General features: G+C 34.5%; 2 protein-coding genes and 1 long non-coding RNA gene across 5 annotated transcripts in view; all 3 read left to right on the plus strand.

Annotated features, from left to right (window-relative positions):
* The first annotated feature begins 1,530 nt into the window (after positions 1 to 1,530).
* On the plus strand, positions 1,531 to 6,390 carry LOC125675913 (uncharacterized). Of its 2 annotated transcripts, XM_048913782.2 has the most exons (6): positions 1,531 to 1,707; positions 3,169 to 3,259; positions 4,102 to 4,298; positions 5,266 to 5,423; positions 5,526 to 5,713; positions 6,225 to 6,390. In XM_048913782.2, exons 2-6 carry the CDS (start codon positions 3,178 to 3,180, stop codon positions 6,269 to 6,271), a joined length of 672 nt encoding a protein of 223 aa, XP_048769739.2. In that variant the 5' UTR covers positions 1,531 to 1,707; positions 3,169 to 3,177; the 3' UTR covers positions 6,272 to 6,390. The 2 variants fall into 2 exon arrangements, with proteins under 2 accessions (XP_048769739.2, XP_056014649.1); XM_056158674.1 differs by having other exon boundaries at positions 1,619 to 1,707; positions 5,526 to 6,390.
* A 10,147-nt stretch (positions 6,391 to 16,537) lies between these two features.
* Positions 16,538 to 17,401, plus strand: LOC130052766 (uncharacterized). Its single transcript, XR_008801154.1, has 2 exons — positions 16,538 to 16,965; positions 17,173 to 17,401. It is a non-coding gene; the product is annotated as an uncharacterized LOC130052766 (long non-coding RNA).
* Positions 17,402 to 19,598: 2,197 nt separating this feature from the next.
* Positions 19,599 to 24,721, plus strand: part of LOC130052764 (uncharacterized) — a 5,736-nt gene continuing 613 nt past the window's right edge. The window contains exon 1 of one of the 2 annotated variants that reach the window (XR_008801151.1): positions 19,599 to 19,763. Coding sequence is in view for 1 of the 2 variants with exons in the window: in XM_056158687.1 (XP_056014662.1) it covers positions 22,266 to 22,324 (59 nt within the window). In the remaining variant the exon portion in view is untranslated. Of the gene's footprint in view, positions 19,764 to 21,669; positions 22,325 to 24,721 lie in introns of those variants that run through there. The other variant, XM_056158687.1, reaches the window with a different exon arrangement.

Below are 24,721 nucleotides of genomic sequence, written 5' to 3' on the forward strand. Positions count from 1 at the left end.
TAAACCTATAAAGTTATTGTTAGAAATAAAATTATTGTTAGTTTCTAAATGAAATTGAAAGTATATAATAAAAATGTTATACACTTTGTATGGGAAATATGACGACCTCCTTTTTTGTCGCGAACGGACCTCGCAAGCTCGGTCCGTGTACGTGCCAAAAAACTCGGTCGTCATATTTTCCCATACAAAGTCTATAACCTATAAGTATTATTCATACTTCATGAATTCCGAATAGGTTAACATCCGAGTACCCCTCAATTCGTTAAAAGTAATGGAGATTGCTTTTAAGGAATGGAAACGGTACGAGGCCATTGATGTAAACCAGTTTATATTCAATGATGATTTATTCATATAAGATAAAAGTTTCTTCTAATACATAAAAATACAATCTAATAATTATATCATGTATAGTACTAGTATATAATTTTATCATATAGAATATCTTAATGTATCTGACATACATGTGAAATGTGAAGTAAACTCTCATTTACTAATTCTAGAGGGGAAGATGGTAAAATCAAGTGAGAAAAAAATGTTTAAATATAGGGAGGACATTTGGGATATTTTACAGATTAAGATGTAAGCACTGTGTTGTAAAAATGAGATTTAATTATGTTTCGGATTGTTTTATCTATCTGGGAATATTAGTATTTGTAAATATGAATGTGATATCCCGAACTCCAGTTACATACCTGCATTGTATTATTTTGTTTTTCAAGCATAGATATAATACTGTTAACAAGTTTTGAACATTAATCTGTTAAGAGTTGTACATGTTTCATTTCTACGTGAATATACACGTACATATCAAATCCACGTTTTATAGAGTTGGGCTATTATGTTTGTTACCATGATCTGGTATTGAGAATAATCCGTTTATCTGGTATAAAGTTTATCAACACCAATATGTAAAGGACGAATGATATTATCAAAACATGTTTAGCAAATAGAACTGTTCATTCAGTACAACTACCACAACATAAAGAGGATTGTCATATTAAATCAGGTCATCGTAAGTGTAAATAACCATCTTTTACGAACAAAACAAAACATTAGCATACATTGACAATTGAAATGAATAACAAAATTAATATAAGTATAAATTCAAAAGGAGGATTTTCATATATATTTAGATTCTAAAAATTGAAAGATACACAATAACATAAACGCACTAAGTGTATACTTTTCAAGTTCTATTAATGGTGTGGAACAAAACATTTCGTTTGGTTTTCTTTTACATAAAATCTTCATAGCCTGCTAGGTTATCCCATCAACTTCATTATAGAAAGTTGTATGCACGATACATTGTATTTGTAAAAATCTGAAAATGGCATAGGAGAATTGTTTTTTACACTAATCCTATAATTCATAAGATTGTCACAAACAAGGTATTGCCTAATGTTGATAGATTAATAATGACAGTTCACCTATTTTTAAAATAGGCCGAGTGAAAACTTTCATTACTCATGCGACAACATTTTGAAATGTACTAATTACGTCACGCTTAATCAATTAAAAACACACATGGTTACTATTACAAACGCTGTATTAAAGACATAATCTTAGCAATTTGTAAACAACGAAATTATACATGGTTTTTTGAAATAGGAAGGATATTCCAGGAAGGTGGGGTCAATTTGCAATGGTGTCTATATAAATAGCGCTAGCTCACTTTTAACAAACTAATGGAATTTCGTATACCACAAGGTAACAGTTATATTTTTGTACTAAAATATTAGGTGCTGACTAAATATATCTATATAAGATTTATACTATTGTTATCTCTCTTAGATTTCATATTAAAGTTATATAAGTTATAAATCACTGAAGAGACATAATTTGCGTATCTGGTGCATCGAAATTGGTACCGTATAAGTTTTACATTATGACCCCTGGGTCGAGGTCTCTGCTGGTGGACTGTTAGTCCCTGAGGGTCTGTACAGCCCAGTAGCTAAGTATTTCGTTACTAGCTTGAAAATACGGATGTATATTTAATTGCTGTTATAAAATTTAGAAATTCATTTCAAAATTAAGGATTATCTCCTTCACGCATAGCTCTTATACTTAAACGAATTTGTTTCCACTTTTTGGCACACTGTTTTTGCCTATAATAGCTCTAAAACTTCATTGTTATTTCGGATTTCAAAATTTCGGTTGAGCATCACTGAAGAGACATAATTTGTCGAAATGCGCATCTGGTGCATCAAAATTGGTACCGTATACGTTTTACATAAGGTAAGATATGAAATAAAGATGCTGTGTGTCATTTTTATTAATCTATTTTTCTCCAAATCTATCTTAGATTCGATAATGTTTTTAATTTTAAATCACGATTGTAATGATTTTTATTTGGATTTTTTTTTAAATATTGAAGTCATCTTTTGAAACTAAACGGCAATAGTATAGTATGTTTAGAGATCACTGGTAATGAAATACTTACTCTTCCTTTGCACCTGATCCCAACTCTGGTATATCCAGGGGTCCATGTTTACCCAATTCTCTATTTGGTATTGCTTATAGGAGTTATGAGATGGTCACTGTTCATTATCTTCACCTTTCTTTAATCAAAGCGTTTTTGTTTTAGTTTTTTAAAATCTATTATCATACATAGATATTAACGGCAAACCAACAACTCAACTTTATGACAGTATATATGAACTTGGCTTTCCATCGTTAACTTTACACATTAGGTAACATTATTGCATTATCAACTGCATATTGTGCCTATGTCTTTCAACTGGCACGAAACACAAGAGCCTGCTCTCCGTATGATCGTGTTTTAAAACGAGACGGGCTCGTGCCAAACAAGTTGATGTTAGAGGGGTTTCAACAACCTCGTTTAAAGTCAATACTTCGCAAACTGCATGGTCGCTATAACGATCCAGTTTGCCAATATAACCTATCATTGTGTCAAATGCTCTCTAATATGTCTCATGCCAATTGTCAAGCCGTTCTTTACATTGAATTTCACTACGAATTACTCCATTTACGTGATCAATATATAGGACCCACGGCGGATTTTACCGTCTCACAGGGGATGCTTACTCCTTGTAGGCTTCTCATCCTATATCTGATATATCTAGGGGTCCTTGTTTGCCAAACTCTTAAATTTGTATTCCGTATAGGGGTTATGAGATTGACCATTGTTTATTATCATACCTTTTTCAGAAATTGAAAATGTCGTGTATTTCCGGTGTGTTGATTTCGCTGGGTCTGGTTGCAGTTTTGACTACAGATATCGGATATGGACATGAAGATAGTAAGTTGGGATTATATACAACATATTTACCAAGCCGTCACATTCTATCAGAGAAATGTGAACAGGACAATCAGGTTTTTCCCGATAGGAAATTGCTGAATGTGGGAAATGTGGCAATGACTTTCACATACAATAATATAATTTAATTGTAAATCACAGACTTTCAATCACACAATTTCCTGTATTTGTTCAATATATATTGCCAGGTATAATGGTAGAAAAATACGGCTGGGTGATATTGTTAAAAGTACATTACTATAGAGCAAAAAATCAGATATCCTTCGTAAATTAGTGTACATATATCCTTCGCTTATGAATAATGTTATGCACACTTTGTGAAAATCTGTTGTTCAAGGGGCTTTCCATATTTGCGATAGATATATGTTCCGGTCTTAAAAATCTGAAAAGTCTAGGGTCTTTAAATGTTGAAATAATATTGATTCTAAATGCATTCTTTCACTGCAGTGGGTTCAGTGAATGTTACGCTCATTGTTGGAAGCCTGTTGTTGGAATAGATTTGGCATTGGTCAATAAAAGACGTTTTGATCAACATAAAAGACTTTGCATATCTACATATTCTATCATTCAGTGACCCTATTATCTAAGTTACATGATTAGCAAATTTGTCACACGTATATACTTAGTGATTTCTACACCTCAATCGATTGGGATTTATAAATTCTTGAAAACAGCCGTTTGCTACTTCATTCATCAGAATAAAATGACCTTTATCTTTACACTGTTGTGAGTTAAATGGATTTTCAATTCACAAAATTGTCTTTGTAAGTTAAGTAAGCACAAAGATATATAAAATTTATATAATCATCATCAATTTCTTCCAGATTGGCAACTAATATTTCATGCAGTTAAAGGTAATGGTCAATCTGTCCTCAACGCCTGGAACACAAAGGCTCCACCCCAATGTACTCCTAATAATGGCTGCCTTCCTCCGGGTTTTAAGCTGGATCACTGGAGGGATAATGCAAAACATCTACGAAGTCCTCTTATTGATCAGTGGGAGTCACTCAGTATTAAGAAGGTATTTAGTCATTGTCGTGGCAATATACACGCATCTTCGAAAATCAAGTGCCCCGACAGTCTGTTGGAATTCCTATGGGTTCAAATTATATAGCTTTAAAAGCTGACCCGTTTAGTGTTCAAAAGCTTCAACATGAAAAGAAAAAAAATCTTACCGCGGCGTTCAACGCGACATTTAGGTGTATCAGTGACCTTTCATCGATTAATTCTACTCCATTTTACTCGTATGTTTATTACATGTATGCATTGAACTCGAAATGAAAAAAAAAAAAACCAACAGTCTTCCACAAAATGTTTTATACATGTACGTGGATATTTTATGGTGCAGAGATGTTAACATTAAACTAACAAGTCCACTTTATGACAAACGGGGTGTTTTATCTCGCTCCATCGCCATCTTCCCATGTTTATGTATCAGTATACATCTACCACAAATACACACCTGCAAATCTTGTTTAAATATATCCACAGATTAGATACACATTAGCATGTACTCTTTTCCATCTGTTTCTAACTCGAGGTAGGCTACTGACAAATAATTCGATGATACTAGATATGAAAGATTATTGTTAAGATCAGCATTTCGCAAATTCGATAGTCGTTATGATCGAATTTCCAATACAACCAACCAAGGCTTGGCCATTCTTTAGTAGCTGATTTCGATTTACGTGTACGATGGATCTATATTCTAAGCACGCGTTATTATTTATATATTTAAGAACATTAGATGTGATAAAAAGAAGGCGACATTAACAATGTGCTACCATGGATATATTCCAGAATTTATCATATTTTTATTTGAGGAATATAGGTGTCAAATCTGACATTTTCATGCTCTTTGTAAAATATGTGTTTTGTATCAGACGAGAAATTATGACAGAGTTTATTTTCTACAGCCTTTTATGTTTCGATCGAAGTGTTGTGTAATCCATATACCCGATAAAGGCTACATGTAAGTGTAATTTCAGATCAGAGTGGAGCTTGGTGGGCAGGGGAAAACATTAGCATTCTTGGAATTTGATGGAAGTGGAAGCAACGACAAAGACTGGTTTAGCAAGTCCAGACTTCTCCATAGTAGTTGGGCCGATCTCAAGACCGCCAAAACAAACCACTTTTCTATAAGAGGGTACTTGATACTGTATACACTTCGTCAAATTGTTCGTGTGTTTTCAATATGTGATTTACGTTTCACTACTGCCATTCATGACTTTATCATTTCTCTTTTTAGAGACGAAAGAGATAGAAATCCTATAAAAAGGCACTTCTTTGTTAATCAACGTTATGCCGGATGTCCTAATGATTTTGGATGGTTCGTAGTCTTAGACAGAACCAATGAAGTATGTTCATGGGCAAAGAAAGGAAAAGCACCAGCGTTTTTGTATAGCAGGGGCTCACAAGTTGTAAATTGGAACCAAAGTAAGCGGTTCTTAAAATATTATGGTTTCATTAGATTCCATTGCTGTTATCTTTTGTGAATGTATCAAAGAGGAACAGCCGTTGATGTATTTGTAAAAAATTCATGGAGTTATACGTCTTTTTATTTCCTCGACTATAAGGATTTTATTCTGTTGATCATTCGAATTAGTGTTTCTGATCAATTACAATATCAATGAACATTGATGATTAAAGGATAATAATAAAGCCAAATAATACGTTCAATATTAAGAAATGCACTGCCATGATTAGGAATCAGGTAAGTTTTATCAATAATTTGGTATGTTGGATTACTGTTGTCGATAATTTGGTATATAGCAATTTTGATATTGATCACTGTTCGTTTCTCTATTTCTTCACGTCATAATTTAGTTCTATTTAAACCCCAGCATCCCTTTGTATTCCGAATTGGTTTTGACGGTGCTATCATATCTTAATATATTTTTGCACACAATGTAACAGTAGAACTTTAATAAATTTGCTTTCTTTTCAGGTCCAGGAGTTGCCGATGTGATGAACGTATATATCCAAGCACTATAGCTTTCGTTGACTAAACCTTATAAGTCTTACTAATAATGTATTTGTAAAAGTATGTTAATTCGTAAATGTTCCTTAACAATAGTGAAGAGAAAATTGCAATAAAAATGTTTCAAATGTAATGTGTCTTACTTGTGATACTCTTTCGTGTTGTCACTCTTCTTATAGTGTGTTTGCATTGGCTAATTTAAATGTCATCGAACGCCCGTTTTTCTAACTTCTCTAGATGGTCAAACAATCAAGCTTGCTAGTCATATGCTGATTGTAGCTTCGGTTCCACAGGTCCCAAGTTTAACCACTGACTTGGATGAAAATGAGTGTTCAAATATACTTCTATGTGCTTCATTTAATTACGTTTTATCAATAGTGATAAACTATCAATCATTGAATTAGAACAATTGACACTGGTTTTACATTTTTTATGGGTGAAAGGTGAAGATAACGAACAATGATCAATCTCACAACTCTTAAAAGCAATACAAAATAAATAGTTGGGCACACACGGACCCCTGTACACACCAGAGGTGGGATCAGTTGCCTAGGAGGAGTAAGCATCACCTGCCGACCGGTCACACCCGCCATGAGCCCTACATTTTGATATCGTAAATATAGAATATCACACTCTAATGTTGATCTCGGACCTGGGATTGTCCCCGAGAGTTGATATCGGCCCGAACACGTAGGGCGAGGGCCGAGATCACTCAAAGGGCAATCCCAGGTCCGAGATCAACATTAGAGTGTGATATTGTTTATATCATATACCTAAAACACAACAAGTTGATAAACATTTTTTTTTAAATTGGGGGGGGGGGGGGGTTATTAACCCAAACATAAATACATGATATACTGTACAACGATATTTGACTATTTCATTCCTTCAGTGAGTTGACTTTAATGGTTACGTTTCCAGTACTATTGGCATTGTGAAACATGTTAAAGTCTGGGTTTTGTAGCTTTATTCCATTGCTGGTCACGATAATTGGATGATTAATTATGGGTCCACATCCTTTCATGTGGTCTAGAATTAACTGAACTGCTTGGCTGAGAAACTCGTCATATCTATCGTTGTGTTGTTCATGTACATGTATATTCTATTAAGCAGCTCCTAGGGGCTTGCTAATTGATACTAAAATTGGAAATAAGTGAATTATTTTTATTTATTTTTTCGGATTTACCAAACTTGCCCGTTTTCAATATTTCATATAATTTGTAAGAGTTGTAGAACTTTGTTTACGTGGCGTCATCGTATGAACGGGAATGTTTACAGATCTGATGCTGCTATTTCTTTGCTTCAGGAATGTTACCTTACACTGAAGTAAGTTTTTTTTTTTTACCGTTTCCCATCTGTTTAGCATCTATAAGTCGTTGAAATACGTCGGAAGATAATGGTTCTACTTTTCTCGTTTTATTGCCAAGTCCTTGCTGTAAAGTAACATTTTATCTCCATTCGGACCGGGAATTTCTGAAAATGCTTCAGTATCACCCTCCACAATCCTCCTACTGTTTTCTGTCACCTAGAACGTTGATTGTTTTGAAATGAAGTTAAACGTGTTATTGTTCTAAATAAACAATTGTTACTAGGGTTACCCCCTTTGCTTAGATACTCGCTACAATTTAGCGCTGTTTTTGAAAACGTTTTTATTTAATTTTTCTGCTTAAATTAAATTTTGTCGTAGAAGAAAGTATTGTACTTGAAAAAAATTGTGTCTAACATTATTTTTTTCATGTAGTTATGTTAGATTTCAAAAAATTAAAGAAGAAATAGCCATTTGAAATTTGAGGGCGAGACATTCCCTTGACAACGGGCCGAGACAGAGATATCTCGGCCCTTAGGGCGATACAGCCCTACCTACTTGCAGCTGTCTCACTCTAGCCAAGATAGGTGTATCAGGGCTGATACACTACTAGGTATATGATATACGGACGTATCCGTAGTCAAAACCAGTGTGTTAAAGGAAACATTGCATGTTTTTAAACTTTTTAATTTTTTCAGCAAAATTAATTCATTTCATGCTTAAAACTACTTAACATGTGTTTTAAATGAAACAGTTTGCGTAGTTTTCGAGTTTGAAAGCGATGAAATTCAAATCTTGCGATATGCATATTTTCTCCGATATTTTACGCGCCATTATTTGTGACGTCATATGCGACCTCGAGCGAGAAGATTTGAAAACAGTTGATAGCCATTTCATAAACAGATTAGATTTAATTGACAAACAAACAATTATCACATTAACAGCTTGTAAATAACACTGCATTAGGGTGTTTTGTGCCGTTTAAGGGTGTACTTGCTGTCAGTAGAGAGGATTTGGACTGTGTTTTTTTTTCAAGTATGAGGGCCAAGACGTGAATATTTTTTGTCGGCACAACGGCTTTGCCATAAAAATCCCCAGTAGAATTTGTCCCTGTACTTTTTCAAACAAGCACTAAAGACAAAGACGTAGATAAACTGCGAGAAAATGGTTCTATTGAAGCTACGCACGGTTACATATAGGCCTACGGCATATGCTTTCCGTTCTGCTTTCGAATTCAATACACACTCGCACAAACTGACCTTCACCTTGTAACAACATATAGGCAGAACTTTACTAGCAGTGTCTACCAACTGGTAGTTTTAAAAAAGAAATTTAAAGATAAAAGATAATTGAACTTTCAATTATAAATAATAAAATATAATATTTCCCGACTTTGAATTGAATTATAATGCTTTCATTTGTTTTAAGGAACGCGTACGTGTTTACAACAACAGCACGCCGCGCTCCCACTTCCTGAGTAACAACGTGTAGATAACAAAAATTAATGATTAGGCCTGATAAAATTGCTTTAATAAAATAATTTAAAAGTATTGTGATTTTCACATTAAGTTTGATTATTATTATTTTTTTCGAAATGCACCCGTGACAGTAGGCCTAGTTGTCAATGATACATAATCGTATCATAATTTAGGCCTAGCTCTATCTAACTTCTCCAAAAATAAATTTAATAATTGCACTGTTTATTTTAGAAAAGTAACAACGCTAATTACAGTTGTTTACAGAAATGGCATTACCAAATTGTGTTTAGACAGTGATCCCATGTAAACATTATTTACTCGCAAATTTATGCAGATTTCATACTCGCTTTTCTCGCTACATTTGGGTCGCTATTTGTATGCACTGGTGGCTAAAAGATATAAGACTCGGGAAATTTGTCAACATCGAAATAAATGTCATCCATGGTAGATACATTAGGCCCCTAAAACCCGGGTTTTTAAAAATATCTAACACTTCTTTTACAACAAGTTGATCGACGAAGGTCGCATATGACGTCACTGTACCACGTGACTACCTATCTAATTAACTAGGCTTTTTGAAATCGGGGCTTAGATTTAAGTCCGTATTGTGGCTAATTATCGCAATACTTCAGCGAACGAACTATTACAAATAATTTCTATAAGCATAAGGAAGACAAAATGCATATAATTCTGTATACTTTGAAAACACGAGATGTGTCCTTTAATGGATGCAACTGTAATGTAAAAAGCTGAAACAAGTGCAGAAAACGAACAATAATTCGACCAGCAATTCCCACACTCTTTATCAAATTGAAAACAATACAAACTTTGTTCCCTGTAAATGGGTGGGATCGCGTGTCTAGGAGGAATAAATATTCCACTTTGACAAAAATACCAGCTGTGAACTCACTGTCTTAGTAAACGAAGATAACCGTCAAAATCAATATGAATTGGAAGGTATAACAATAGGCAGAGAACACGGCAAACAACATTTTGTCTAATAAGAAACAGTCATTACTAATAAGATAATCATAACAATAAACTGTTAATAATACAATAGCAGAGTATGGTAAGCACAAATCCCTAAAAACCACTGGGGTTAAACCCCGTTTTGGGTCCGAAATATGTGATACTTGTACCATAAATATAAAAAAGGGGTCTCTAACTCTGACTCACATAAAAAAAAAACTACACATTCACTTGAAATGCCCAAAAAATAAATCAATCAAAAAATAGGTGCGGTATGCGTAATTTGCCGTTTTTTTGTGAATATATTAATGTTTTAACAACTTACATGCCAAATTTCAAGCCACAAAGTTCTTCAAATGACAGAGATATACGTCATTGTTCTCTTGATTTCACTTGTTTATTTTACTAGGACATTTACAGTCCAGGTCACCGGGTGGTTTCTCGGCTGTGACATCATCGACATTCAGACTAGTGTGAAGGATTTCGAACCTCTCAATTAAAATTTAGCGTTTATATATTGATATTACTACTAGTAGTAAATATTTGAAAATATTTTAGATAGCATGGAGACATACTAGAAACATTTCAGCCTGAACTTCATTTACCTTTGTATTTTGAGCGTAAATTGTCAAGATAGAAATTTACACACGAAACAAAAATGTTTTGCTTTGGTTCTTTTTCTAACTCAATCTAGGAAGGGGTTAGGGTCAGGTCTCTTAAATAAGAAATTTGGGTAACAAATGCTTCTGCTTTGAAAATATTCTTCCAATTCAGTGCCCTCCCCTTGATCAACACTTCCTGTTTTACAAACTTAGCCGACTTGCTGATGCTAGATTATACAATGCTAGATTTAAAGTATCCGATTATTATTTTTTATGAATGCTGCTATGGGATAATGAAGTAAGATTTGACGTCACATGTATACCTCCTAAATACTTTTAGGTTCGATTGTACCACAAATAAAATATCAATTTGGCTATTCCGTATTTCATCCTCTTTATGACATACATATTTTGATACGTATCAAAGTTTCCATGAACAGGTCATTTGTCTGTAAAAATAATAGGGGTGGAATGGTATATACCCATGATATTATTATTTTAGATACTACATGTATTACCGGTTCCCCTGATTTGTTGTCGTTCAATTTGTATATAATTAAATGTGTAGAGATTCTGATGAACGTTTTGCGACTCCGTCGTTCACCCACCTTTGAAGTAGAACGATAAATAAAGATTTTCTCCGACCAAATTCCGTGGGAATTATGGTGAAATTAGGTCATTAGTACCCCTTCCTTGTCGTAAGCGGTGACTAAATGGGGTTGTTCGTCGGATAAGACCGTAGAAGCTTTGGTCCCGTGTCATAACGGGTGTGGCACAATAAAGATCCATCCGAGCTCAAAGGCCTTAAGCACTGAACATAGGGCTATGTTTTGCAGCCCTCCACCGGCAGTACTGACGTCTCCATATGAGTGAAACATTCTCGAGAGGGACGTTAAACAATATTCAACCAACCATCATCCGAAAAAATCCTTATGTGCGGCACCGTGAGATCGGTCAAACTCTGTCTTCGGTCAACATGGCGTTAAATATCACTAACTATTATCGTCGTATTACTTAAATTATATATTATTACTGAATGTGAAAAAAACCAAACATCATAACAGAAACAGTAACATTTTTGGAAAATGATATACATGTATACCCATCATGTATATAATGGAGATTCATAAATGTATTCTCTAGTTCTTCAAAATAATGATACTTATAATAGTAATAAAATTCATACGGCACCCACTGTGAAACAAATTACCCAAAGGCACTTTGCAAGGTCAAGAAAAGAAATGCAACGATAAAACACAGTTAAATGACAATATAAAAAATAGCTTCTATCTGTAAAATTATCAAAATAAGACTATAATAAAGATCTATAGCTACCGTGTTTTTTTTTTTTTTTTTTTTTTTTTTTTTTAATGTTAGTGTCTTATCTTTGTGGCAATTTTAGGGTATAAGCAAAACTTTAAAAATTCTACTAAAGGGAAGTTTAGAACATGTGTCTATTGTCTGGTAAACGTTCACTTGCATTTTGTATTGTATTTAAATTGCATATTTATTGCTTCTTGGCCCAAAATATTATTCTGAAACCAGCGTTCCGTATGACAACATTCTACGTGACCTCTTTGTAATCTTCAAAAATCATAACGAAAATTCTATATCCACATATATTTAGTATTAACATGATTCACGACAAAAACAAATATTTACATTTCTACCTGTTATTCTGTGATACCTTTTTCTATGCAAGTTTCGCACTCCATAGACGTCAGTAACTGGTTATGACTTGTCAGTGGGCGCGGAAACTATAGAAACTAAGGGATTTTATCTGTATGAAAGGCGAAGATAACAGTGATTAATCTCATAATTCCCACAAGGAATACAAAATACCACTGAAGGAATCAAATGATTTCGAACCAAATATGTTTGATCTGCGGACGAATTAGACCCTCAAAGAACGATTTTACTTAAAGCAAAAAAAAAAAAAAAAAAAAAAAAAAAACTCAAATTTTTCGCTAGGGGTCCATATTTTGTTGAAAATTCCGGGTTTTCGCCAAATATTTACCATTTTCAATCGGCCGTAAAAAATTCATTACGCATCATATTTTAACAAACGTAGTATTAAGATATCGGTAAATGTATTCGCTATGTATGAGTTGTAAGTCCAATAACATTTAGGGTAAGACGTGGGCGATATCTATTTATGTCTAACCTCATCCCCCCTTTAAAAAAAACAAAAACAAATATTATGTTTAACAGCCAATAACTTTGTCAATTGGTATGCTAAAATAAAAGTTTATTTTCGTAGGGGGATAATTAAATTACCTATCCAACAACACCAAGTTTTTAAAGATCGGCTAATAAATACGAAAATTACAGGACCAGTAAGTCCAGATTTTATCGATATCCGAGGAAGACCATGTTTCTTGCTTTTTTTTTGGCTGTATCTCAGCAATCCGATGAGATGGAACCAAACTTAAAGATACATCCTTGGGAGTATTTGTGTTGAAATTTGAGGGTACCTGTAAAGTGAGAAACGAAATCGAAATGAAACGAAACGAAACGAAATCTACCGAAACGAAACGAAATCTACCGAAACGAAACCCACCGAAACGAAACGAAAAAGATTGTACAACCGAACTCTTTTAATTATAATTATTAAAAATAGTATCTTAGGCCCCTATGAAAGTTACCACATGATATAAATAAAATTCGCCTCCCCTTTGATGTAGGGTTTGGGCTTGACTTATACAAATTCTAAAAAAAAAATGGAATGGGGGGGGGGGGGGGGGTGAGTAAGCACAAAATACATATCCGATTAAATACCATGTGCAATTAGTTTCAGATCCATAAATTTCAGAACGGAGGGTTACAGTCTCACAGGTCAGAGGTCTGGGGAAACACACTTAACGAGGGGTGGGGTCGCCGGCGCTGGATCCGCGTTTGGACATAAATACATGTTTCAGTGTTTTTTGCTCTAAAGACAAATATATGTATACATGTGGATATTGTGTATTTGTATGTGGTATATCAAACGGTGGATTCTGAGTATGTCCTCCCGTTCTCTCTGTAATTTATGCTTCCCTTGTTCATAAGCCTTTTGATTTTACAAAATGCTGACCTCTTCCTGATATTATTGCATAAAACAATTTGCGTTTTCCGTCCCGTTTTCAATTCCACCTCTTAGCAACATCCCAAATGTATAGAGTTATCTTTAGACACACTACATATCAATAATAATTTTTAATAATACATGTATATATATATATATATATCTTATCGAATTGCATTCATATAATATGGTATGCTAATTAATTTTTTTTTCCATTATTGAAAGTACTCGCACCTCAGCAGTTAGAGATAAAATAAGAGGTTAAGAGCACTTCCTGCTTTCAACTTTCTCGGACACCAGCTTCTTTAAACATTGTATCTATACCCAAAGGCGGATCCAATGCCGGTGACCCCATCTCTCGTTTAGTGTGTTTCCCAAGATCTCTGAGACTGTAACCCTCCGTTCTGAAATTTATTGATCAGAAACTAATTTTACATGGTATTTAATCACCTTCGGATGTACTTTGTGCTTACTCACCCCCACCCCCCTTTCCAACTTTTAAAACTGTGTATCAGTCAAGCCCAAAGCCTATATCAGGGGAGGCGAATTTTATTTATATGTGGTAACTTTCACAGGGGCCTAAGATACCATTTTTAATCATTATAATTTAAAAAGTTCGGTTATACATGTACAATCTGTTTCGTTTCGTTTCGGTAGGTTTCGTTTCGTTTCGGTGGGTTTCGTTTTGTTTCGATAAATTTCGTTTCGTTTCGGTAGATTTTGCTTCGTTTCGTTTCGATTTCGTTTCGCACTTTACAGGTACCCGAAATTTGAAGGCTGCACAATTACTGGACACAGCCTTTTGCCGAACAGTTTTTACGCCTACACCCATTTCTTCCCCATATTTTCGTCTTTTGATCAAACTTAACCATCTTGCCATGTAAAATGCTGCGATTTATTTTTTCATAATCTTATTGATAAATTCAATACCTATCGATTAGCACCGTGTTTGTTGAATTTCATGCATAAATACGATGCATAGATTACGCAATCTCGACACTCCATAGAGAAAGCAGTTCTTGGTCATTTTTCCAAATTGGCGCGCATACGTCTCCTTCCAGTCAGTCGCTAAATAACATAGTCGGTGTCAAGATTTTGAAAAATTATTAGGTGACATTGTACTAAAATATAAAGGTGACGTTTATCTGGACGTATGAGTTTGCTGGTCATTTGTTACCCCTACCCCCGATTTTCATATATGTATTTCGTTTGACGGCCTACAATTTGATCTTTGCTGGTTCAATTTTGTTAAATCTAATATCATTGTAAAAGCCTTACTCCATGTCTACAATTTTACACCTAATTTACACAATTTCAATGGCAAATAATTATTTCATAAAGGATTGAAAATTGGAATTTTAGAAAAAAAAAGGGGGTGTCCTTCATAATTCGGATGTCTGTCCGATGTTTAACATCAAATTGAAAATCACGTTATCTCAAATTATAGTCCAATAAAGTATTCATGTTTCTGAAATAGGTTAATAAATAAAGGAACAAAATGAAATTCATTACACCCCTCCCCCCGAAAAATCGAATGAAATACTGGTGCCAATACCAATAAAAAAAGTCATTTATCTAAAAATTCTAATGGAAAGAGGATATAATTTACGATAATATAACACTTCTAAAGTGTATTCTACTGAACAATTTACGAATACACAGGGACACGTGCCAAGGAAAAACTGCACGCATTACAGCAAAAAAGGGATATTTAATGCAGGTTTAAGGTGCGGTATACGGTTAAGTCATGTAATTACACAAATCATTTAAACAGTGTCGAAAAGAAGGGATAGCTCTTTACAAACAATGAGAATTTCAGAGAATGATTGTCGCAAATTAGATTTGCATCCGTTCAAAATAAGGAGAAATTTGAATAATATTTATGGTTAGCCCTCCGTGTTTTAACTGTAGCACAACTATCAAGGTAAGTAGAGACATGTTCTACCCATGAAAATATTTATTCATAATGTATATATGTGGAAAAAATAATTCAAAGTCAATTATTTAACTCTCTGAGACAGAGAAAACCTTTCAATTTGCCGTGTTTACCGGTAATACGGAAGATCGCTAGTAGTATAACGCCTCCCGATAGGGGGTTCAACTGAGTGCACTTTTTATGCAAATGAGGTGAAGCAAGGGCGTCTTTTGATTGGTCAAGCGGTGTTGGGGTCAACGGAGTGGTTCAATATCTAGGACGGGGTCAACTTGCGGACCCCAGCAGGGGTTGTAGGCCGGGTGTCGGGTGAATAGGCTGGCCTATTGCCGCTGGTCTAATTTTAGCTCTATTATGCGGTACTTTCGCTTTGAGTTCCTGGAAAAGGAACCTGGAGGTATTTTTCTGAAAATCGGTATAAAATCCTGTGAAATCCTGTGTATTCCTGTGTATTTCTATGTATTCCTGTGTATTAAATCTAAAGAATAACACAAGGTTTTAAGTTGACATGTTTATTAAATAAACAATTTAATTAATTTAGAGTGTTATTGACGTTGTAGAAAAACCTGCTTTTCTATGACGTCACAATAAGTATATAAACGCAATACACAATTCGCGTTTTCACTTTCATCACCATGTCTGAGCGAATACCTAACGACTTACGGAATAGCAGAAATGGGCTCCCACTAAAGAAGAACAGTGGTTGAAAGTTTACACATTTATTAAATGAACACACATTTATCAAATCAACAATTTATAAAGTCCCTAGAAACACAGCACTTTCGTTTTCATTTCTCGGAAACGCGGCTATTTTCTGAAAATCGCTTTGACTTTGTTTTGTAAACAATGAGCTCAGCAATTCGGTAGTTCTATATAACATGCAAAGAGTTTATGGATATGTTCACTAAATTGTGTGGTTTGAGTCAGATCTTTCTGCATTAGGCCTTTATTTTGTATTGAATCTTATGTGATTGATTGATTTTTTATTGTTGAACTGGAGAATGTTTCACTCATAAGGAGACGTCATTACTGCCCGTGAAGGACTTCAAAATTTAGGCCTATGCTCGGCGCTTACGGCCTTTGAGCAGGGAGGGATCTCTATCGTGCCACACCTGCTGTGACACGGGACCTCGGTTTTTGCGATCTCAACCGAAAGACCGCCCCATTTAGTCGCCTCTTACGACAAGCAAGGGGAAGTGCACTATCAAACTTCCGTTATATAAGCCGTCTCCTGCAAAGAACGATAACTCGTGCGTAGGGGCAATAACCTTTACCGTATTTCCGGTTGCAAGAACGTCGAGCCCTACTTTCTTCGCTATAGCCGCGCGCTATTCTCTCGAGCCCTCTACAGACAAGGTAAGCTGTATTTGACGATTATTTTAAAACTTATTGATGATATATTAGTTTTAGAGGAGATTGTGTAATACAGTGTCACAAATTATAAGTGTAATAATGTGCAAGAATTCATGAAAATGAACATGCATAGATGTAGCTGTATCTAGTCTATATGCAGAGGGGATTTACATTTGATATCTGTTCTTATATTTACTTTTTTTGTTGTAGAAAATGTCGTGTGAGTCGTAGTCTACATGCTGTACAAATTTCAGGAGGATGAATGTTCACAGAGTCACTGTCAATGTCAATATAATAAAGGGAGGTGATTGCAGCTTTGAAGTTTTCTTTGGGATGAGACTTGGAATTAATGGGAATTTTCACTCCACAGAGCCTACACATACACTTTAACTTTAATTCATGCTCCATTTCTGTAGAAAAAATAAAGTTTTGAATAGATTTTGTCCTTTTCATTATTTGTTTTTACACAATGTAGCAAATTAGTATGTATATATGCAACAATACTTTCCATTATAAACAAGGATTATTTTAAGTGTATGCATATGAACACACTGATTTACAACATTTAAATGTCCATCTTGGTCTCAAACCACCTATATATTATTTATATATGTGTGCTCAGACTCAAATGAGAAGTACAGACAACTCTCATCTTTTACCAAATATCTTGATGAAAACTTTTTCCTCCGGACACAACTTTTAAAATTATAAATATAAGATTCTTTAGAAAATTTATATGAACTTGAAATTCAGTCATCAAGATGTATGGTGAAAGATAAGTAGTATTCACATACTTTTCAAATTAGATGTATATGCAACTTTTCTCCAATATTTAGAGGGTATACATGCAGAATGTTATACTGCATGCAGCAGCTACCACAGGCATCTGAAATGTGGATACCCCCCATTTATTTAAAAAAAAAAAAATACATTCTTTCAAATAAAAACATTCTTTTAATGTGTTCAGTCAATGGTCATTTATACTTAATCACAATCTGATTTAAAAGTTAATTTCAAATAATTTGTGTTCATGAATTTTCTTTGTATTTTTTTTTTTTTTGCATTGTAATGTGTAATGTAATTCATTACTTTACCAAAGTAATTGTAATTTAATTAATTACTTATATGAATGAAAGTAACAGTAATTGTAAAGGTGAAAATTCCAATGTAATTGTAATTTAATGCGTTACATTTTAAAGTAATTGACCCCAGGTCTGGTCATGTATAGCATAATGAAAATACACTAGGTAAAAAACAAAATTTGAAGATAAAAGGGGGAAGAAAAAACAGGTATCCCTTTAAGACATATTTTCAAGGTAATAACTTAAAATAATGGGAATATTGAAGTCGATTGAGTACACTAAATCGACTTTTGATATCATATATATACAGATATATATGTGTATTATATATATTTGTATATATATATGTATATTGTATATATACACACACAATAATAATAACAATAGATATATCAAAGTCAATCGAGTATACTAAATTGACTTGATATATATATATATCTTTAAAATAATGGGAACATCAAAGTCAAATGAGTATACTATATCAACTTTTGATGTTATACATACACACACAGAGAGATATATATTAGAAATATCAAAGTCAATTGAGTATATATACTAATTTGACTTTTTATACCATATATCATATTTAATATACTGATCTCTGAGTGTTGCATGTTGGTTTTAGTGCAGTATTTTCTATATATATATATATATATATATATATATATATATATAATATATATTATATAGTCTATATATAATAATTTATGTGTACTATTTCTGTTTTATATATTATATAGATCTATATATATATATATATATATATATATATATATATTTGAGTGTGTACATGTGTGAGCTAATGATATAAGAGAGGGAGAGAAAATTTATTACACTATACAATATATATATATATATCCCCCCCCCCTCCTACTTCCTCAGTGAATGCTGGCAGTGCAGTTCTGAGCAATAAGGGATCTTGTTCATATATGTGATATTTCGTGTATTAACAATTTTTACAGTCGTCTGCGCAGCTGGGGGCAATGTGTTTATGAGATTAATTTGTATTGTTCCTCATGTTGTTAAAATATTCAGCACATTACTTCATTATGTCATTTTTCTGTGCCAGACTTATGATTTTCAGTCAAAGTGTAACCTGTAATACGAACGTGTACCCCCACAAAAAAAATACCAAAAGAATCTACGTATCCTCTATAACCATGAAAAAATTATCGTTTTATTCAACAAAATTCCATTAATGAGCAATAAAATTCTGCAAATATATATTCTTTATCACGATTTGAACTGAAAAAACTAGCGGAAGTCAACTGATTCGAATTTAAATTACCGTAGATAAAAATTTTCTCGCACGATCAGACTTAATTTCATACCACCGGGCTCGACATTTTGTGTTCTTTCGGAATCTGATGTGTGCGCATACATTTAAAAATAGACTAATTTTCGATAGCACTCGCGCATGTACCATATCCTAATAGAAAGAAACAGAAGCGAGATAAATAGAATACCCGTGACGTCACAGTTTCAGACGCAGTATTTCAAATATGGCTGACTGAGCAGGAGACGGGAAGTTTGATAGTGAAGTGGGGACTTATTCGAACCCGGATCCCATATAGTTTTACGCTAAATATTTAAATATAATTCATTTTTACTCTAGAAGTACTTTGGACCTAAACTCTATTATGGATATAGCAGAACAGTTTTATAGTTATGAAAACAACTATCTGTGCACTTCGCACCCTATGAGATTACAACGAAAAAGTATGTCACGACGTACATCTTACAATTCATGTCTATATGTTGTCGTTATATTGACAGGTGTTATCAAGTGATAAGCCGTATACGTGAAAAAAAATTCTTGTCAAATAATATATTATTTCAATTTCGTATCAAATCGCTCAACATTTTTATATTTGCGCGAAGGTCATAATTCATATTGTGACCTTGAAATCGCCCCTCTATTTTCTCCCGATCATCACTACGTTATGTAAGGAAATCTAATTTACATAATTATTGCGAGCAGTGTGTAAAGGAGTAACGATATACGGTGTATGGTGGTGTATACAGTGTATATATTTATATTCCTGTTACCAAAGGAAGGGTTAGGCCAAACTTCTGACACCTAAAGAAACCCCCCTTTCCCCATCTGATTATGTCTAACATACTCTTGAAAATGAAAAAGAGTATCCTACATTAGATGCATTTTAAACTTCCTTTTATCGGAGCACTTGCTCTCTCTATAGATCTGGGTTTTTACTATATCAATTATCTTCTTCTTTTTTTAAATATAGGAAGTCTCATAATTGTTCATGAAAAAGTGAAGATAATGAACAATCTTATAATGATTACACAATTGAGAGTAGGGTAAACACGGATCCTTGTTAAAGTAAATATGAGTGGTGGCAACTGCGGTGCCAGTAGTCGTGTTCATGAGAATGTGAGGGGTGGTATGTGGTACATAATTGGTGGTATATGATGTTAACGAAAATTTGAGTGGTGTTATGGTGGTGAAACATGCAAACTAATAACGCTAAATCAATCTCTAATTAATATTATGGAAAGAAATGCAAAATTAAGGACCTACATAGGTGATAGTGTGAGTAGTGTTAAAGAAACCCTAAGTCATGGGAACTGGTGTGGCAATAGTGGGGAGTAGGTGTTATTTACCGTATAAGTGGTAGTGTGTGGTGTACAAGTGGTGGTATGTGGTGTTAATAAAATGTGGGTGTTAGTATGGTGGTGACACACGCAAACTAATAACGGTAGATCGATCTCTTTCATCAATATTGTTATGCAAAGAAATGCATAACTTTGGATCTATATGGGTAGTGATGTGAGTTATGTTAAAGAAGATGTAAGTGATGGTATCTGGTGTGCCAGTAGTGGTGTACAGTTGGTGGTATGGGGTGTATAGGTGGTGTGTAAGTGGTGAATAGGTGGTGGTATAGGTGGTGGTATGTGGTGTTAATGGAAATGTGAGTGATAGTATGGTGGTGATATATGCAAACTAAAAACGGTAGATCAATCTGTCATGCTAAGAAATGCAAAACTATATAGGTAGTGTTGTGAGTAATGTTAAAGAAGATGTAAGTGATGGCATCTGGTGTGGCAGTAGTGGTGTACAGGTGGTGGTATGGGGTGTATAGGTGGTGTTTGAGTGGTGTATGGGTGGTGATATGTGGTGTTAATGGAAATGTGAGTGGTAGTATGGTGGTGTTAATGGAAATGTACGTGGTAGTATGATGGTAATACATGCAAACTAACAACGGTATATCTATCTCTTTCGTTGATATTGATATGTAAAACTATCAATTCTCAGACCTGTATAGGTAGTGATGTGAGTAATGTTAAAGAAGATGTAAGTGATGATATCTGATGTGTCAGTAGTGGTGTACAAGTGGTGGTAAGTGGTGGTATGTGGTGTATGAGTGGTGTTAATGGAAATGTGAGTGGTAGTATGGTGGTATTAATGGAAATGTGCGTGGTAGTATGATGGTGATACAATGTACATGCAAACTAATAACGGTAGATCTACCTCTTTCGTTGATATTGATATGTAAAACTATCAATTCTCTGACCTGTATAGGTAGTGGTGTGATTGGTGTAAAAACAAAAACAAAAAAACCGGTGTTAAAACACATGTGTTAGCATCCGATGTGCCATTAGCTGTGTGTAAATGGTGTTTATGGAAATGTGAATGGTGGTACGTGGTGTATAAATGGTGGTATGTGGTGTTAATGAAAATAAGGGTTGTGGTATGTGGTGTTAACGAACGTGTAGGTAGAGTGTGTGCGATGTTAACGAAAGTATGAATGGTAGTAGTTGGCTGGTTATTTCACAATTTTCACCCTTATTATACACCACTTGTGGATGAAGTACTATGATTAATGGTTATTACCCCCTAGTAGCGAGGGCTCTTTAGCGTGCAAACGCCTACCGCCATAGGGCCTTCCGAAAGACCCGTAAATGCAGTGCATTTGGAGGGCCAATCACTACCAATGTTTACGTCTTAGGTTGGCGATGGCATGAGGAGGATTCGAATTCATGAGCTTCCGGTTAGGAAGCAAACGCTCTACCATTGAGCAATGCGACCGGTAATTGCGTGGTGGTGGTGGTGGTGGAAGTATATAAAGAACCTAAAAGCCAGGAATTATTCGTTTACTTGCATGACAATCTGAGCAGTGTTTATATACTTCCACCTGAAGTGTGTCACAGTCTGTATAATGGAATGATAACGTGTTGTAAAGTTCTAACGAGATACAAATGGAGTTTATCATTTTGGTTCGTGGATTTATCAGAATAAAGAGAATCTTATATTTTCGGTAAGTGCACATCTCCGATACCTGCTGAGTAGACGTCCGTATTTGACACGTTTGTTTTTTTTTGTTTTTGGCGAATATGCCATGTGCATTACATATTATGCATATGCACTGGTCGAGTTCACCTAGAAAAATCACTCAGGTGTGACAATCACATTTGGGGTATACACGGGTAGAGTAAATTAGGCTACCTGAGAGAAATATGGCGGATAAGATGAGAAAGGTATACGTATTTATTAGTTCATGTCAACAGAATGAGAGAGTGGCGTAAAGACACGGCCCCTTGGACATACCAGAGGTGGTATCATGTGTCTAAGAGGAGCAAGCATTCCCTGTTGACCCGTTACACCCATCTTCGGCCCTGTAATTTTGATCAGGTAAACAGAGTAATTTGTATTTAAAACCAAATAGCAATTTTAGACAAAGGACTAATACGGAAGTTCCGAGTTCCCCAAGAGTTATTTCCCTTTGTCGAACTCTTCCGTAAATTATGACGTAAAATATGATGACAGTGGGTACATTTGCTAATTACTATCGTTGTATTATTTCTTAAAAGATGTTATCCAGAGTTTCTGAGACCATCCTATCTCAGGGAAAAGGCAACTTTAGTGAGTTTATGAGTATTGGATAACAAAATGGCTCAAACAAATATTGTTAATTGCCATCTTTCTTTGATAAAAGCGTCACTCATGTAGAAGAGGAAACGAATAATGATTTAATAGCCAATTTGATGATCTTATTCAAACAAATTATGCTTGATATGGCCAGAATATGCATACCAGTGATTGATATAAACAAAAGTTACGCTTTTATTACATTAATCGTACGTAATCGTTATGTACAATGCCAGTCTACGATATAATGTATACATTGTGTACCCACCATACGTCATCAAATGCGAAAGAGTTCGCCAAAGGGAAATAACTTTTGGGTAACTCGGAACTTGCGTATTGGTATGAAGCATCTCACTTACTGACCTATGTATGGCTAAGGCTGGTAATGCCTTCCCGGATGCGGATGTTTTGTTCTTAAAAGTTTACCAGAATAACCTTTTACTTTATGAAGGAACAATTATCTCCCGTCTTGAATGCCTTAAAGCTGACATGAATTCTGAAATATATACACATTTGTCATCTTACCCACCATCTTTCGTTCAGATAGCCTATTTTATTCTACCCGTATTTACCCAAATGTGATTGTCACACCTGAGTGATTTTGTAGTTAGACTCGACGAGCAGCAATCGCAATTCAACAAACTGGGCGACACTGACACAGGAGGAGAATACCCTGCAGCATTCCAAAAAAAAAAAAAAAAAACAAAAAAAAATCACGAAAAAGCAGAACTCGTTTGTTAAATACTTGTAGATCAGAATAGTAGTAGTTCAGTTCCCTTGCAAAGCCGGAAAGTTTAATAAAATTCAGATCAAGCGTTGTTTCTCCTTTGTGTCAACACATCGTTGATGGTCACATGGCTAAAATAAGCAACACTGATTTGTTCCAGACCGAATCTTAGAATAATTTAGAAGTAGTACTTAGAGAACAACATATATAATTGTCGCTGTAAAATAAATTACATGTAGCCATATAGGAATAATTGATCGAAGGAAAATGTATTGTTTCTGTAAAATGAGTAACATACAATTGTACAGAAAACAATCCACAGAAAATATGGCCCTCTAAGTAAAAGAAATCCTATAATATATCATATACTTTGTAACACAAAGGTTACTATTTGTATATAATACGTACATTTACATCTAATATAGGGAAATCTTTAAAACATTTCTTCTCAAAGACAATAGTCAGAAAAGTTCAATCTTACATGAAAGCTTCCTGACTTAGTGCAGATTCAGTTTGTTAGTGGAAACGCGCATCTGGTGCATCAAAATTGGTACCGTATAAGTTTTACATTAAATAGATAGGGATTATGAGATTGATCACTGTTCCTTGCATTAACCGGAACTAGTTATGAATTGTAGTTGTCTTATATTAACCGGAACTCGAAATGAATTGTAGATTCATTACATTAAACGGAACTAGCAATGCTTTGTAATTTCCTTACATTCGCTGGAACTAGAAATTATTTGAAGTTTCTTTACATACCTTTGCGAATCTTGTTTAGTGCACAACACTATGAAAGGTGAAGATAACGAACAGTGATCAATCTCATAACTCCTACAAGCAATACAAAATAGAGAGTTGGGCAAACACGGACCCCTGGACACACCGGAGGTGGGGTCAGGTGCCTAGGAGAAGTAAGCGTTTGAAATATCAAGGAAATTATTTGACCTCACATTGAAAGCAGCGGGTTAAGTCGAATACTATTTGACCTTTGTCTATGTCACGACAAACGACCTTTTTTAAAACCAAAATGCTTGATTATAAATTGAGAAAAAAAAT

The sequence above is a fragment of the Ostrea edulis genome, chromosome 3, assembly GCF_947568905.1.
Source record: "Ostrea edulis chromosome 3, xbOstEdul1.1, whole genome shotgun sequence".
Taxonomy (NCBI): Eukaryota; Metazoa; Mollusca; class Bivalvia; order Ostreida; family Ostreidae; genus Ostrea; species Ostrea edulis.

Excerpts from the sequence above, each read along its gene's own strand:
- LOC125675913 (XM_056158674.1), top strand. The coding sequence starts at position 3,178 with ATGTCGTGTATTTCCGGTGTGTTGATTTCGCTGGGTCTGGTTGCAGTT. Across the intron at positions 4,299-5,265 it reads AGTCACTCAGTATTAAGAAG|ATCAGAGTGGAGCTTGGTGG; the intron begins GTATTTAGTCAT and ends GTGTAATTTCAG. Across the intron at positions 5,424-5,525 it reads AACCACTTTTCTATAAGAGG|AGACGAAAGAGATAGAAATC; the intron begins GTACTTGATACT and ends TTCTCTTTTTAG.